Source organism: Apteryx mantelli, chromosome 1 (assembly GCF_036417845.1).
Source record: "Apteryx mantelli isolate bAptMan1 chromosome 1, bAptMan1.hap1, whole genome shotgun sequence".
Classification (NCBI taxonomy): Eukaryota; Metazoa; Chordata; class Aves; order Apterygiformes; family Apterygidae; genus Apteryx; species Apteryx mantelli.
Window position 1 is genome coordinate 155,069,916 of NC_089978.1, and position 16,965 is coordinate 155,086,880.

A 16,965-nucleotide genomic window follows, 5' to 3' on the forward strand; every position below is an offset into this window, starting at 1 on the left:
GAGGATTGCTTCAACACCAGGATTACCTTCAAAATCTGAATTTTTGCTCGAGTTTCCAAATTATTCTATTCAGTGGCTAATAAGTAAGAAATTCATTTTAAATTTGTTATGGCAATGGTAAAACTTAAAATATGCATGAGAAGACACAGTACTCACCACTAAAATGAACAGAAGATATTACTGAGGAATCTTCTCAAAACCAGAGCTAACAACTTCTAGCATCACTCAAACTATGGCTATAGTTGGAATGAGTTGCTGCTTAATTAGACTAGTCAGAAAACATTAAAAATTAAGATTGTTGTCCATTGATGTGGCTTTTTCATAAGAAAAACTTATTTTCAAGTCCAGAAAATAAAAACTGTGCTTACTTGTTATTGGTAGGTCCAGTGGCTAAGACATCTGACTGCAACTTTGGGAAAAACCCTTGTTCATATTTCCCTTGACCAATCTTCATATCAAGCAAATGTGGGTGGATGGCCGTGTGATCAATCTTCATCAGCCGCTGCTCGATGGATTGGGCTGCAAGTTATATTCACAGGTGAACAACCGCATTAGCGAGCTACCTGAAGACGTGCACTACAACAACAAAAGTAGTCATGCTCTGATCCCTGAAAGCTAAGTAGTTAAATATTCATTTTAGTGCCTGAAATCTGTCACTTACAAAAGTGAGGAAACATCTGCACTGTTACTTCATTTTTAGTTTCCTTACTGAACACAATTAGTATTGGGACAAACAAGTTAGCAGTTAAACAAGCAGGTATTCAAGGGAGCTTAATGCTGACAAGATGCATTGCTGAAGGACAACCCTGTTTTTATTTTATTTTATTGTCAAGATGGATACAAATATTTTTAAAGAGCTGTGCAATCTTCCCCTGCAATTAGGTGGTTGGCTTTAATCCTCTTTCTGCAAAATTGAGACTTCTTAGGCCAGTTGCGACAGGAGCAGCTCTGCGAGGGCTGGACATCTCGCTTTGCCCAAGATATGTTTCCGTGGACAGATGCGTGGGGAGCGAAACTCGAATTCTGCAAACACCTCGCAACTATGAGATCCTCCCCCTGCAACTGGATACGCTATGACTGGACAGCGCATTCTGAAGGGAAATCCTTCTTCGACAGACAGGCCTTGAAAAGCCATAGGTAACTGTAGGTAACTTGCCTGAAGGGCAAGAGGGGTACTGAAGATGAGCAGAAGCTGGGAAGCCCTGAGGGCTACTGCAGGGACAGAGAGGGGCCCCCTGGAAATCTCCACTCCACTGAGATTAATGGAGTTTAGTCACCTACTTCAGTGACGTGAGGATTTCATCTCAAATCTCTAGCTGACCAAAAACAAATCTGTCAGCTTCTTAACACCGAGCCAGATACGCTGTGAACAAGAGGGGAAAGTAGGTGTATGGTGGAATCAGCATTTAATTAACAACTTGATTATTCCACTTTTTATAGCCCATCCATTAACGGACAGGCTCATTCTTTCAGCCTATCACGGGTAGTGAATAAATATGCAAAATGTAGAAGCTAAATTCATTTTCCATTTGTTAAGAACAACTTAGAGCCCATGACCTATTTTATAAAACTGTGATGGGAAAGAAACTGTCAAAATCTACATATATTATCATTAGAAACTCAGCAGCTTTGTATTGCTTTCTTTTGGAGGAAGCCCAAAAGGCCTGGGTAGTATGGGGGAGAGAAGGTTTGAAGGATTCCAAAAACAGCAGGTTAAACAAACAAGTGTTGGATTGGTGCTCGATTCATGTATGTGTGACTGGTAAATGTGAAGGAAAGTAGGCATTACTATCAGTTTGCTGCTTCTCACAATACAGAATATGAGGTTCCGGTGCCACAATATCTACTGAAACTAGGCGTTGCATAGACAGTCGACCTGCAAATTAGAATTGTTTTTAATAGAAAAATTAACCAGATATAGGATTTTTTTCATGTTTCTGCCACATTTGTAATAAGTAAAATGTTCTCAAGGAATTAAAAAAAAAAAATCCAAAAGAAATGTATTTACCTCAGTTCATTAATATATAACTCGAATTCAAGAGTATAATTCCACTCTATTACTTGGAAATAAAATAAATACTTTCACGATAAGAAACTTGGGTATCATTTGAAAATGTGCCCTGTGACTATACTGAAAAAATGTGAATCTTCAGTACACAGCATACAGCGCATTAACATCAAACTTATATTGCTGGAGCTACTAAAGATCCCATACAGGATTATGTCTCTGGCATCCCCCACTGCTCTGGCCAAATGGTGCAGGTCAAAAAAAGTTCTTTTTATGGAAAGGGAAAAACAATGTCAGTGAACTAGACACAGGGACTCAGCTCCTCTATGTGGTGCTGGCCCAACAACTAAAGCGAAGGAAAGCTCTCATTGCAACGATAACAGGAGTTGTGTGAAACGAGAAAGAGCAAGTCTCAATGCGCAACTCCGTGGTTTGGTTTGTTTTATTAAAGGCATCAGCCTAGGAGAGTTCAAACGGAAGGGCAAAAGGCTCCCTCTATTTTTAGCATTTAAAGGAATACTGAAGATTTTTACCTAGGGAAAATGAGGTCACTGCTAAGTACTTATCAGATAACTCTAGGACTTCCTCACCAGCTGCAACTCTCAGATGACTGAGAAACTATATTTCTTTGTGGATGACATTGTACTTTTGAATATTTTATTAGCCCAGCTGAACATACCTGCTTCTTTTAAAGTGCTGCATTTCTGGTAGTTGGATGTCCGCAGTGCAGGGGCCCTTACATTATATAGCCTTATTTTCTCAATTCGGGAGTCAAAAACTCGCAGAAAAGGGTCCTTCTCTTCCCACTGAGAGATTATCTTATTATCTATGAAGGTTGCAAACATCTGTGTTTCAATGAAGTGAGAGAGGAATGGGAGGTAAGGCTCGGGTTGGTCCGAAAGGAAGGAAGCCTGAAATACAGAAGAGTTAATTAGTGCACATTCCCTCTTTGCTTCAACATGAAAAGTCTTCCTATGGGAGAAAACAGACGCAGCAGCTAACAGCAAGGCTTGGACAAGGCTTCGCCACCGCAAAAGCACCTCTTGTGGGGATGGCAGGAGCCAGCTACAAGGGCATTTGGCTCATGGGTCATCTCTTCAGTCATGGGGGTGAGAAATAAGCGGTCAGGGAGGGCTTTGTGACAACTAGAGTAAAGGGAATATGGATATACGGAAGTAGTTCATGTACTGCCAGCATTTTCAGAGAAGTATAGCAGCTACTATGTGCAGGAAGGCAACTGTGTGGGACCTGTGGCAGACCACCACCATGTGTGACCTCTTGGGACCTCTGGTCTGCTGATCCTTGGTTGGGACTGGATCACGTATTAAGATATCAGAGTATACAATGCTTTTCAGCTACTGCTCTTAGAAAAGAGCAGAGGGGCAGTTAATCATGAAATTCCAAATAAAAATCGAGTGGTGTGCCTAAACCTACCTGAGCTTCGAAAACCCTAACCTTAGAAGCCCACTTTATTGTAGAAGTGCTAGGAGAGATTGCATAGGCAACCCCGTTTCTGAATGCTACACTGTTCAACACCTGAATACAATCAAACAAAAAAGCCACAGCAGCATTATTTGATCAAAAACTGACAGAAATCAATATTTAGCCTGTTCCTTAATGCTTATCCCCTGAACATTCTCCTTAGAGCAGGGTTTGTATCTAAAAAAGCTGATGGTTAGGAGCACTGTGAAAAGTCACTGAGAAAAAATAATTGTGCAAGCTTCAGAACATTTCTCATTCCTTTTGCTGGCTTACAGACTATTTATTTCCCCACTTCTAATCTCAACTTGCATGTCACTCTTCTGTACATGCTACAATGGAGTCATAACAGTAGGCTTCTCACATAATGATGTGGTAGCCTTCTACAGAGCAATGCTACACATTAACAAAATACTAAGCTCTATTGTGAGATTAGAAAACAAGAAACATGAAAAATTGGATCCATTTTTTGTCTTATGTGTGAATCTCTTGTCAGTGAAGAAAGAAAAAAAGTCCCTTTCTATTGCTATGTCTCCACCAAATCCACAAGTAAAACCCTGTCAGCGGTTCAGCAGTGTCTCTACTCAGTCAGTGCTAGTCAGGATGGCTCTGACCATTTCATTTCAGTGGGTCTGTACCAGTTTACTTTGGCAGAAGATCTGGCCCTGTGTGATCAGAATGGACAAATCTGTCTGTGAGGCAGATAAGGAATGGAGGATTAAAGAGTGATATAGTTATTCCCTCCCCATCCACCTCGAGATGGAGGAAAAAAAAAGTAAATAAAATAAAAAGACATAGCTATTTTTACTTTGTCAAAGTTTTGCATTTGTTCCCTGTTTGTCAGCCAGGATTCCATATCGGGTGCAGCTTGAATGACAAAAGCCTCGTAGTCTGCAAACATTTGTGTGAAGCGGTTGGCGAAAACCTCACGAAGCTGCACGTTCAGTTTGTAGTCCCGCAGCTCCACCTCCTCACACTGCAGCTTCACATCCCTTTCTTTTTCCGCAAGGGGAGCTGTGATGGTCATTTTTTCCACCGTCACGCCTGTTCTCTTGGCTAGAGCTTGTAGGCGGGCGATTGTTTCGTTGCCTTTTAGCAGCTCGTACATGTTGATGGCATTGCTGGGGATGTTCCCGTTCTTTTTGTCATTCACCAAGTCATTGAGAACCAGGTTCTTGAGTTTGGTGGCACTTTCACTGCAGTGCAGGTTACCTTCTGGGGGGATCCCAAACTGGAGGAGAACCTCAGAGATTTCCTGGATGAATTCCAGTTTGTTGGGGAACTGGGGGAATTCTTCTGGCAGTTCTATGAAATGGTTATCAATATCCACAAAGCACAAGTTTGCCTGAAATACAAAGAAAAATTTTTCAAAATGGACACTTGGCACTGAACTCATTCCTCTCCTAAGTAACCCATACTTTCCCAGGATGTTTCCAGGCAGCAGCATCATAGCACACCTTTGCAAGAGACCGTTAGCTATGTAGTCCAGCGCATGACTTTGGTAAAGCTGGGGGCCAACTGAATAGCAACGATTTAAAAAAAAACAAAACAAAACAAAAAAAATCCAACCCCTCTTCCCCCCCCCTCAACAATCAGCCTCTTTCCACCATTCTCCCAGGACTTTCAGATCCTACACTTCATGCTACAAAGACTGGATATCCCCTCCTGGAACAGCCACGGATGCACCTGCAAGAAGGATGCACAGCACCACTTCTCAGCTCATGCAAACACTAGCTGTGTGAATCACTGCATCTCAAGGCTGTTTACTTTACCAGGAGCTGACTCAGCTGCAAGAAACCTCTGTAGCGGTGCTACCAAGGAACAAGATATTCAGTGAGGAAGATGATGCTACTGGGAGCAAAGCCACAAAAAATGGTCCCATGCAAATCCTTTGGGATCATGTCTGAGTATAGTTTGCCCGTTGGAGGCCAAATCCTATTTTCTTCTCTCCACTCTGCTTCCAAGGAAGCTGCTACTCTTGGAAATTCCTCTGCCTGAGATTTAAACAGAGTGCTCCTAGACAGCTTTTCTACACATGTAAATGAATCTCAGTCATAATATTAAACCCAAATGGTGGCATGAATCTAGCAGAGAAGATACTTTTACTAGGAACGTGTCCATGGTGGGAGGGAAGAGCCTTGCATATATATTAATTACATTGCAAATGCACCCTCAGGAATAACAGCAGAATGAACACCAGTAACTGATCTTCTGAACTGCAGCTTACATCTGAAATTCACTGGCTGAGAGCACTGTGCTGAATAAAATCCTAAACCAGGTCAGATTCCCAAGATACCAGGCTCTGAAGGGTTTTACCCTGGCATAAAGCTGCCGAGCAGGAGATGCGGATACCCGCAGGGCAGCAGGTCTTTGCTGAGCTGGCTCTGCCATTACTCCAATTCCTCGACAGCACTTTCACAGCACTTCGCTTCTAACAGAACGCTGCAGACAGCTTCAGACTGCACGAACAGAAAGGACTTTTCCTCCTTTTCTGAAAAGGTTAACTTTAAGCAGGGCAATATATTCCCACAGCAAACGTGGTTATAAGATTTTGGACATTTCAGGGATGTGTTTAACATTAATCACATTTCACACAGATACTTTATAGAGTATTAGGATTCATTTGGCAAAGTAAAAGTGTCCCTTCAGCTTGCTTTTCCATAATAAATTTGAAGCATACAAATAAAATCATTTATTCATACAAAACAATTTGCTTTACTTTAACATATATTAAAGAGTCATGGTATGCATTGGTACAGTAGTTTAGCTCAGGGACTGTCTTCTTATCTATCAATATTTCATTTCAAAGGCTTTTTTAATTTCAGCTCTGCACATCATTTAGAAAATTTGAAAAATGAGATTTCAATTCAGAAAACCCTCAGGGAATTGGTCTCACTTCTCTCTTCAAAAACATCTGATGATTAAAGTTAATGCAAAGCGATTAGTAACCTTAAGACAGCATGGTGGCCAGTTGTTAGAATTTTTATCTCTAACATACAAATGGTTTATATTTAGACCAAGAGCTTGAAAAGCTCACCCCTGGCCTGAACAATAAAGGAACGCTAAAGTGAACAGTGCTTCATCACTGCTCGCATGGTAAAGGATTTTCTATTTTTTATTGTCTATAGAAATCTGATATTCTAGATCCTCCCTGTTCAATACCCTTTCTTGCTCTCTCATACAGTTACCTGAACTGTAATTTTCATAAATGCTGAGTTGATTTTTTTACTCATTTGTTAAACATTGTAACAGTTTCTTCTTCCACTATTACTCTTCTCTCACTAGGGATATTTAATTTGTTATTCCAGCAAAACCCCATCACATTAAAATTTTAATTTAAGGAAAATGACAGCTTAATCAGCTAAGTAGAAGGATATGACTAATAACTTAAAAAAAACCCACAGTAATTATGTAACATTAGTATAGTTACTGAAAAGCATAGCTAGATACCAATTTCATTTCTAAGCCAGTACAAATTTCACATGATTGGGCCATTGCATCCAAGAGTTAAGACTATTTGCTCTGTTACATGCCACCAGGGCTAAGGATCAGTCACCTCTGCCTAACACCTAAAATAGATCTCTACTAAAAACCAAGTTATCCTTGCCCTCTGTGTTTATTTCTCCACTTCCAAGTATGAATTCGCACAGAAACAGCCTTCTCAACTTGGCTCCTCACTGCTGATCTCTGGTAGGAGCACCTATTCTGAAGGCTTGGAAGAAGTTTTGGCACAGAGCCTGGCACAGCAGAGCTACAGTCGCTGCAGTTATTCTTGGGGTTTCCATGGATTTTAAGAGGAAACCCACATTTTAATGTGCAACATGCTCGAGAACAGGCTCTAAAGCACTGTCACCACCTTGAACACAGAGCAGGCTAGCAATATCCCAAAGACTTCACAGTAAGGAGTCTAATCAGTGATTTTAGTCTTCAGTGACCAGGTTAAAATGAGAAGCAGTTTTAATCATCTTGGTCAAATTTCAAGTAGAAAAATCTCTGTTTCCTTCTCTACCACCAGTGATCTCAACACCTAGATTAGGAGGAGTTCTATTTTTTTCCCCCTCTGAGGAAAAAGTAGTAGATAAGGCAATGTGAGAGGAAGTTTTCACTTCCCATTGCATAGGAGAAGATGAGATTTTCGGTCCGAAAGACCATCACTGAGTCAATATTTCAAAAGTATGTATGCGTGTGTTTGCTTCAAAGCAGTTCACAGTCGCAGTATGAATGCATCTCGAGCTTGTCTGAGGCCAGGCTGCTGCACAGACGCAGTCAGGAGCACATGGGTTCATCCACAGGTAGGGATGAACAGGACAAGGCACCCTTCCCGCTGGTGAGGTGGGGACAGAGACTAATTCAAACCACCCAGCAAGTATACCTGAAGTCCAGTTTTCTTAAAGACCATCCCCAAATGAAATGCTCTTTAGTCCTCTGCTAATAGGACTCTGATACCAACAAAGAATAACAAAACATGGTGAAGTGTGTGATGGAAAGAAAGCAGAGAAACTTTAATGACACAGGAGGAAGCATTTAGAAGTCAACATAATTAGCAGCACTCACTAAATCCAGAAACACACCCAGAAATGCTGCAGGGATGTCTCCCCCTCCCTCCCTCCTGCTGGAAAACACTGTGGTCTAGAGCTTCTCTGCAGACAGACTTATCAGTGCCAGGGAAGCTTCGTAACACAGGACACAGCACTTTCCAGCAGGGATTCACATAAATATTAGTAACACCTGTACTTTAGAGCAGGAAGAGCAAAACCTGAGCACCACAGGTGGGACCTACCTCCTGGGGGAGCTCCAGCTTGGAGCGGTCGGTTCCCTCCTTGGACTGCAGGCCCATGAGGTAGGGCACCGGAGCGTCCAGAAAGTGCAGGAGAGAAGCAGGAAGGATGGGGACGTACACATGCTGCCACTGAAACGGGAACAGGAGCGTAGTGATCCCTTCTGCTACCGTCATTAGTCGCTGGTAATCTAAACGGAGAGGGAAAGACACTGAGGGATCTTTCTGGGTTTCACATTTGAGATCTGGTTTAGAAGGACATCCGTGACAAAAAAGTCAGAAAGAATGTTTATATGGTAAGATGTTCTTTCGAAAATAAGACAGTACTGCAATATTTAGAAGCCTAAACATTATTTAATTCACCAAAAGTCATTACCCCCAGGAAGAACTTGCTGAACATAAATATTCATATCTTATCTAGATCTCTTCTGTCATTAAGTTCATTTATTAAAAGGATACCAAAAGTTCTCTCTGCAGTACAGGATAATAAAAATCTGACTCTATAAGAAGTGTATATTTTTACAAGGGAAAAGGAGGAGAAAGGAATAAACTTTCTCGCTTGATCCTATCTGTCTATCTCTACTCCACTTGCTACTACTTCTGAGTATTATTTTTCTAGGAGAGACATCTTGCTTGCATATTAGCAGAAGTGTCTAGTCCCTAAGTGTACAAAAGCACGTTTAAGTAAAATAAAAAAATAAAATAAAATTCAGTTTTCATAAAAATATTCTGTACAGCTAGAATGCCTATATCACAGTATTTCCCCTAATTTGTATTTAGTCCATTTATTTATTGCTTTATACTGCTTCTGGTTTAAGTAAAGGCATTGTGCATTTTCTTTTAAATTAAAATTTAATTAGATCCAACTGAGCCAGAAGTATATTTTAGAGCTGAATAAGAGCAAAGTATTTCTCAAATATTCAGCTCGCACAATGTAACACCACTGCCTATTTTTTAGTATAAATGAGGCAATCCGTATTTAAGAACATGGTAAAAAAATCACACATTGCTATTAAAGGGATGGTCATCCTTATGACAAATCTCAGCTTGCAGACAATCCATCAGCAAGCAGGTAACGACCACTGGGTCTTGCAAGCTGTTAATGAATGTGAAACCAGATAATTGCTTCTGCTTCATATTATAAGCAGCCTGTGTATCAAGAAAAAACAACTTCCCCACAGTTTCTAAGAACACAAAAGTACTTAAAACATAATTCCTTAGGAATCCTGACTTATCGTGAAGCAGCAGCATGCCTCATTAACGGTAGTGGCTAGAGATAGGAAAACTGAAGTGCAAATATTTTTAAATGACTTTGAAATTGTGCAAGATATATTGCACAGACAAGAGCTGAAGCCAGTTCTGATTCCCACTCTGGGGCTTAGCTACTTGTGAAAGCCGTTCTTTACTATTCACAAAGAGTTATTCTGTTCCCCTTCAGTGCACAGGTACTTAATCAGTAATTTGCTAGAGGAGTGGCAGACGGGACGTTTCCACTGTGACAGTACACAGAAACAGAAGTTCTCATCAATGACGGACAAACCTCAAGAGCTTTGGCTTGAGCAAGCAAAAAGTTTTCATTGTCACAAAAGCCAGACTCAAGATCTCTGCTAATACCTGGGGCATTTCCCGCCTCTTCCAGTCCCTCCTCGCTGCTCTATGAAATTAAAGATATACATACGAACATGCGGGTTTTGAGTCACGCAAGAAGTCTTTTCTCTAGCTCACAGACTGCTTTTGTACAGACAGGAGCTCAGCCTGGCTCTTCCCCCTTCCTGAACCAGGCAGCCTGATACTCTGGCAGACATCAGCGACAGCGAAAGCGCTGTCATCTGAGACTGCACTGCTTTCAGGGGGTCACTGGGAAGATGCACTTGAATAAGTATGCAAATTAAAACAACAAATTGCATAACCTTTCTCCTTCTTGCTAGCACCTCTCTGCAGAAAACCAGCACTGATCTACGGAAGGTCAGCTGCCAGGACAAAAACATTTTTCATCTTGTCTTACTAATAGCTAGTCATTCAATCTTAAAAGTGTTTTTCATATATACAAGCTAGTCTCAAGGTTACTTCTCAAAACCATTCCTAGCTACTAATTTTACACCAAAGATCAACTATTTATGAATCTCTCCCCATGAAACAATACATAATTATACACATCCATTGGTCTATCTTGTTGAGGAGCATTTATGCAAAATCAACATTCAACACCTACTGGTGAAGCTTAGGGATCTCAGAAATTATGATATTATGTAAAAATTTTATAATTCTGTGAGTTCTGGAAATTAAAAAAATCAAGTATCAAAAGTATGTGTTAGTATGTACAAGACAATTTCAAAGTCTATTCTGATCTCATGGTCATGTGAAATGACAGATCTTTGCAAAAAGATTGCAAATGTCTTTTTGATAAGGGCATTCAACACCGGAAATGTGAGCTCACTTTTTTTGGTTCTATTGATAAGATTTAACGCTTACACCAGTACAAGTTTTGTAATCAATTTACTGGGAGGAAAATAATTTAAAACAATACGAAAAAAAAAGAAAAGAGATGACCATACTATTAGGCTAACTGTTACCATTTGGGAACGCTTATTAGTGATGAGCAGAGATAAAAACCACTCATGTCCTTCTCTTCTTTTGGTGAAGAGGAGGAAGTCCCCAGAGTTCTCCAGAAAAGTAAAACCTGGAAATGGTTCTTTTGATATTTCTTTAACAAAGTAAGAAATTCTAGTTACTTTGTGTTTATTGTCAAGCCTGTACAAGGTTAGACATCTCTTCTTCTTAAATTTCCCTGTAAGGAACAAAGTCCTTTTTAACAGACAGATTCTTGTACCCATCGGCATTTGAGGGAGGCTTACATGGCTACTGAGCACAACCTGGAAACAAGAGATCAATCCACTTCCCCAAAACAAAGAGAAATAAATGGGAGGGAGAGGAGGAAAAAAAAAAAGAAAAAAAAAGGAAGGAAGGAGGAAAAGAATGAAAGCGGAAGCAAAAATCAGTGTCTGCATAGACAGCGTGTGGTTCTGTCAAGGGGGAGAGAATTTCCAGATCCTATCCCACCATCACTATTAGCGTTCAATAATATTCTCCAACTCTAAGTCAAGTTTTGACTGTTAGATTTTACGAATAACAGCCCAGGTGGGAAAACCAGTCTCTCATCTTACTCCAACCTTTAGAGCTAGAACAGCTAGTTAGATAGTATTCACCAGTTTAGGAAGTGTGCTTTGAGAAAGGCTTTTTTGTTGAGCAGAGAATGCACACAACAGTCCCATTTCCCATCTGTCTGACAGCAAAAAACATCTGGAAAAGGTATGAAAAGTAAGAATATTCTCTGGGTGTTATCCATGAAAAGTCACAAACTCACAATGACAAAAGGCTCAAATCAAGGCAATTCCATCAAATAAATAAACGTGAAATAAATGCCTTCCTCTTCCCAGGGCTCACCCACCTCATGCTGCGCATGCAACACTGACCACAGAGAAAGACCCAGTGATGCCACCAAGCTTGCTCTGGACAGCTCTAAAAGCACGAACAAATCGACAGCCCACAGTGAGCAGCAGCAGCTGCCGCCCCCAGAGCAAACACCTCATCTGTGCGAAATCACCCCGAGTACAGAAATAAGCAAAACTTACGTTCTGGCATACAGCGGAGACCTATGCCTGTGGCAGTGCCTCCCCTCCTCCTTGCCACGCAGCCTGCAGCAGCAGAGGAAGGACCCAGGAGACCTGGAGACTTCCTGAATGCCCCAGACACCAGCCGTGTTTCTCTGCAGTGTGCAGACGGGCTTTAAGTTTTTCTTACCCTGGATCTGCCTTTCCAGCCAATTGCTCCTCCTCTCTTATTTCCATTGCTGTACCCCTCTCTCCCCTTCAGTTTGCATTTATCCCCAGTCCCAGAGTGATGCTAGCATCTACCACAGTATTTATTTTGCTTGGCTGTTATACCTGCTTCCCTCGCCTGCCTTCTTGGGATATGTTCTTCAGGGTAGGCGACACCAGCAAGCACTGAGCCTCCAGCAAGTTAAATCTTTAATTTATATACAGGGCATTTTCCAAGAAAAACTGCTCAAGGCAGACAATCCTGCGGCAAAGTGGCTCCTATAGCAACTGCTGCCTCCTAACAGCAGCTTAGCTGAACTTGGCACTGATCTCTCTTTCACACTTAACCTTTGCGCTGGAGCAGCGGAGTTGAACTGAAGTGCTCTGGACCCATCCCTGGCTCTGGCAGTGCCTGCTGGGTGCCTCTAGGCAAGTCCCTGCCTCTCACTGCCCCACACTGGGAAAGCGGCAGCAGGGCTGACCCGCTCCACGCACGCCGACCGATCTGCTGTATGAGCACTGCGTTTCAGGCACCCTTTACAAAGTTCCAGAAATATTCACAGGGCTCACAAGGTGCAGCATAGGCCCAAAATGCAAAACCTTGATGATTCCTACAGAATTACGAATGACTATTTTGTGCTGGAGATGGAAACAGTTTAGCATTTGAACATCAACTCACTATAAATGTTCTTCTGAAAGAGGACAATATTTGGCAAATATTTGGTCCTGATGTTGATTCCTCGTAATACAGTAACAGGACCATAACCAATCAGCGTGATATTACAACAGATGCTGTGCATACAGAAATGCTGCTATCCCAAAGAGCTTGCAGTCCAAACGTGTAAGACAAAGACAATAATAAAAATAAAAAAATCCCTCTCCTTTTATTTTACAGATTGGAAACAGAAGCTCCAAGATGTTAAGTAATTCATGAAGCCCAAAGGAAAAATTGCTTTTTTTGTTATACAGAGAAGTCTGACATCTCCAAATCCTTCCCATACCACAGCAAAGAGAAATCAAGTTCTTCTGAGAAGAGAAAGAAGATATCCATGTTATCTCTGCTCAGGACAGCCAACACCTGCCTAGTTCAGGTGCTGCTCCCAAAAATGGGTTCAAATCTATAGTCATAGTCAAACAGAAGAGAGCCTCACCTGGGACCTTCTCAGCAAATGACCAACCACAGGATTTTTGAGTATATTGCATGTGCAGGAAAGAGCACACACACTCATTCAAACCAGAAACTATGGTCTTCCTGTAAACAGTACACTGTTATTTCAGTTTCAATACATTGGTCTTTCCGATAAAGATCAATCTGGCAGTTTTTCAATCATCTGTTCCAGTAATGTACCAAAGGTAACATAGAAAGTCTACAGCAGAGCTGGAGTCTGAACCTGGATCTTTTAAATCCAGTACGATGCTTTAAAAGTGGGCCATGCTTCCTCTTTCTTTTCCTTTCAAAACACTGTTTTATATGCAGTTTGCAAGTACTTGGAAGTACTTGAAAAGATGGGTTACCTGGACACCACTTCATTTTCTCCATTGCTTTTTGAACATGCATAAATTATAACATCAACTTTGTAAAACCACATGTTCAAAGATGCGTCCTGGAAGATACTTAGAACATATTCACAGACAGTGCCTGATCAAAAGGAATAAAACTCTAAATAAGTTTAGTTTAAAATAAAAACAAACAAACAAACAAAAAATCAACGGACCTTAATAAATAAGAGCTACTTGTTCAAAGGGAAACACTTCAATCAGCATTAAAACATTCTTGCAACTAAAAGCCTTTCTGTACGCTACATTTTGAGTCAAAGTATTATAAGCAAGTGCTGCTCAACAGCTGTTTTCTTTAATAAGATATGGATTTGTTGAGCTAGGTATATTGGGAAAACTGGAAAATTAAAATTAATATTTTGCTTTGTACTCTGAGCATAAGTAAAAAAGGTGCACAACCACCCCAGCAATGATTATGAGACCTGTCCAGTGGCTTGGTACCTGCTGATGTGTAATGGTTATACATTGCACACCCAAAAGGAAATCTGAAATTTATTTCCAGGACAAAAATTGTTTATGAAAGCAAAATTTTAAAAATCAGATTTCAATAGATCCATGGGAGCAATGTGTACATCTCTTACAGACTTCAAAGGGCCCTGGAAACTTCCAGGCTGTATTTGCTTTAGATCCTGGCAGCTGTGATGACTGACAAGTCAGACCAGGCGATTTTCACCAGCTGGGATGGAGATGTTCAAGAAAACGCGCGTTTGCTTCAGGAAACATTTATTCTCCATTGAAGTCACCTTGTACCAGCACTGCTTTGGGGGAACTGTCACAGGCCAGTGAGAGGGAGCTGTAAGCAGCGCACCGCCGTGGGGACACACCACGCAGCAGCTCAGCGCCTCCCACCCCAGGGAGGAGAGTGGATTTACCAGCCAGGGACATGGCACATCAATTACTAGATAAAAGCAGAGCAGCAATTTATGCAAACCTGAATACACATATTTTTTTAAGCTAACGGCATGATCAAGACAAGTGTGCATCTAATTGCCTGAACTAGGAATTAGCCTCTCAAACCGCGGGTCAGCTCTGCCCTGAGGGAAAACGTTCTGAGGCCAGCAATTGCTGAGGCCAATTCTTGCCATTTTTCCCCTCTTTGGCAAACACTTAATGGAAAAAAATCACTTCCACTTCTGTAAATTTCCATTTACATGATTTGTGTGTGTCACAGCCTGCCATCAGTGGTTCAGCATAAATTAATTTATGACTAAGAGCCACCCTAAGAACAAATTCACAGGAAAACTTGAATTAGCTCCCATTCCTGACATGGTTAAGTCTCTGAGAGCAGGGCAAAAGTCTGCGACAAGCTCACAAAAAGGCAGTAGGACAAGATCTGGGGCGTGAAGATGTGCTCTGACAGCTCAGGTAGCTTCTTGATCTCCCCTCCAGTGGATGGGGCCGGCAGAGCCTCCCCTCCCGGCAGTGGTGGCTGTCACTCTGCGCCGAGCAGGATGACGGGAAGGACACAGCCTCCATCCTTGCTATAAACTGTGCACCAAATTAGCTACTGTTCCTACCGTTATTCCAGGCATAAAAGGAAAAGGGGGGGGGGGGAGGGGAAAAAAAAAAAAAAAAAGCTGCCCCACACCACACATCCTTCCTGAAATAAACGCAATGTTGTCAGGCAATGCCTTTGTTCAGGACCACTTTCGACTACCTTCGCATTTACTTGGCATTTGCCATGCTTGGAAAGGTAAAGGCCTATTTTACCTTTTTCCTGCTCTCAAAAGTTAAAGATGTTTTTCTAATGGAAAAAACGTAAGATACAATAAAAAAAAGTGAAGAGGTGATGGAGTGTGTGTTTGCGCATGTGGAGTTATAAAAGCAGCTGCCAATCTTCTTCTATACTTCATTATTGATTCAAACAGGAGTTTGCATCAATACATTATTTGGTTTCAACTGCTTTAAAAACTCGATTTTCCAGGCCATATTGACTCATCTAACAAAACAAAGAATATTAAAATGAAAACTGGCTTTGCTTTTTCACTTAAGTTGAAAACCAAGAGGATACTTGATTCTTCAATTATTCTATCCAATTACTTGTCTCCTTTCCAAGAGAGCAAGCACTGCAGTCTCCTATGGCTGTGGCACCACTGAGGCTTTAAACACTGGTCCCTGTCACAGCATACAAACATTTTGTCCCCACATAACTTGTCTAGTCTTAGTTCTGTAATAGGTTCCAAAACATTTTTATAAATACAAGTTTGGAGTGCAGCTATTTAAATAATGAGTGGTGGAGAATAAAGATTTTCTACATAGCTGTTTGGTGTAAAAATGTTTTAACAGGCAAACACAGCAAGCATACATTTTGTTAAAAAAAAAAAACACCTCCCCCTAACAGACACTGCAAAAGTAAGATCTTCCAGCTACCAACTTTTTCTAGGCCACAACTATATATGCATAGTCATTTGTATTATAATTCCTAGGATTAAAAATAATGCAAAGAATATTTCAATCTTTAAGGAGCAATTACTCAAGCCCTTTGAAAAACAGCTTGGGAAATACTCAAAATTTTAATGAGTAGAAACAGCCTAAGCTGTAAGAAGTTTATCTTTGGCTCATCCACACATATTCTCTCATGTTTAAATTCCTAGAAAGGCAGACATACAAAACGGATTGACAAGGTTTCTGCAGAGCCCACAATTTAATTCATCTTTCTCCAGCAGACATCTCGTGCCAGTAGCATTTTGCTGCTGATCCTTGGGAAACTGCAGCAGCTATCACACAATGTTATTAACTTGGAAACTGTTGGAAGCCTGGACATTCACAGTATTATTACATCTCTACAGTCACATGGGAAATCTATGCTCTCAATAAAATAAAAAGCTCTTGAAAAAGTATTAATTTCTAGAGATTGAATAAGCAATAATAAAACTACAACATAAAGGAAAGTCTGTAAGTCACAAGCTTACACAATGTGTTAGATGTGTGCTGCAGTGTCTTGTTCAGTGGTAACAAGTATGACTCTCTGCAACAGCTTTTTCTATTTTATTGAGAGTCTTGTGATCCTTACGCCCTTCCTCTGAAAGGCATAGGAATACATCATAATCCAAGCGCTAATTTTTACAAGATGAAGTTTGAAAGGCTGCAATCCAAATGCACCCTAAAGAAGTGTGTGTGGGGAGAGAAGGGGTGGGGGGAGGACACAATTGCTCCCTCTCCTTGATTTTTAGAGGCCCATTCTTAACATTTGGCACGAATTAAAAGTATTCTCAGGAAGCTGTAACCTGAGGCCAGAGGAATTCCGTTTCAGGTATTACTTCTTTCATCACCTCTGCAGGCCCACGTCAGCGCTTACAGCAGTCTATTACACCTACCTACCAAAA

At 41.0% G+C, this 16,965-nt stretch overlaps 1 protein-coding gene across 1 annotated transcript in view; it reads right to left on the reverse strand.

Moving 5' to 3' along the window:
- The window catches only part of DENND5B (DENN domain containing 5B), a 127,840-nt gene that overhangs the window by 33,733 nt on the left and 77,142 nt on the right, over nt 1-16,965 (reverse strand). The window contains exons 5-8 of the mRNA XM_067307650.1: nt 8,268-8,455; nt 4,296-4,832; nt 2,688-2,919; nt 369-519 (exon numbers count right to left, since the gene is read on the reverse strand). Of these exons, the coding sequence (XP_067163751.1) occupies nt 369-519; nt 2,688-2,919; nt 4,296-4,832; nt 8,268-8,455 (1,108 nt within the window). The remainder of the gene's footprint in view (nt 1-368; nt 520-2,687; nt 2,920-4,295; nt 4,833-8,267; nt 8,456-16,965) is intronic.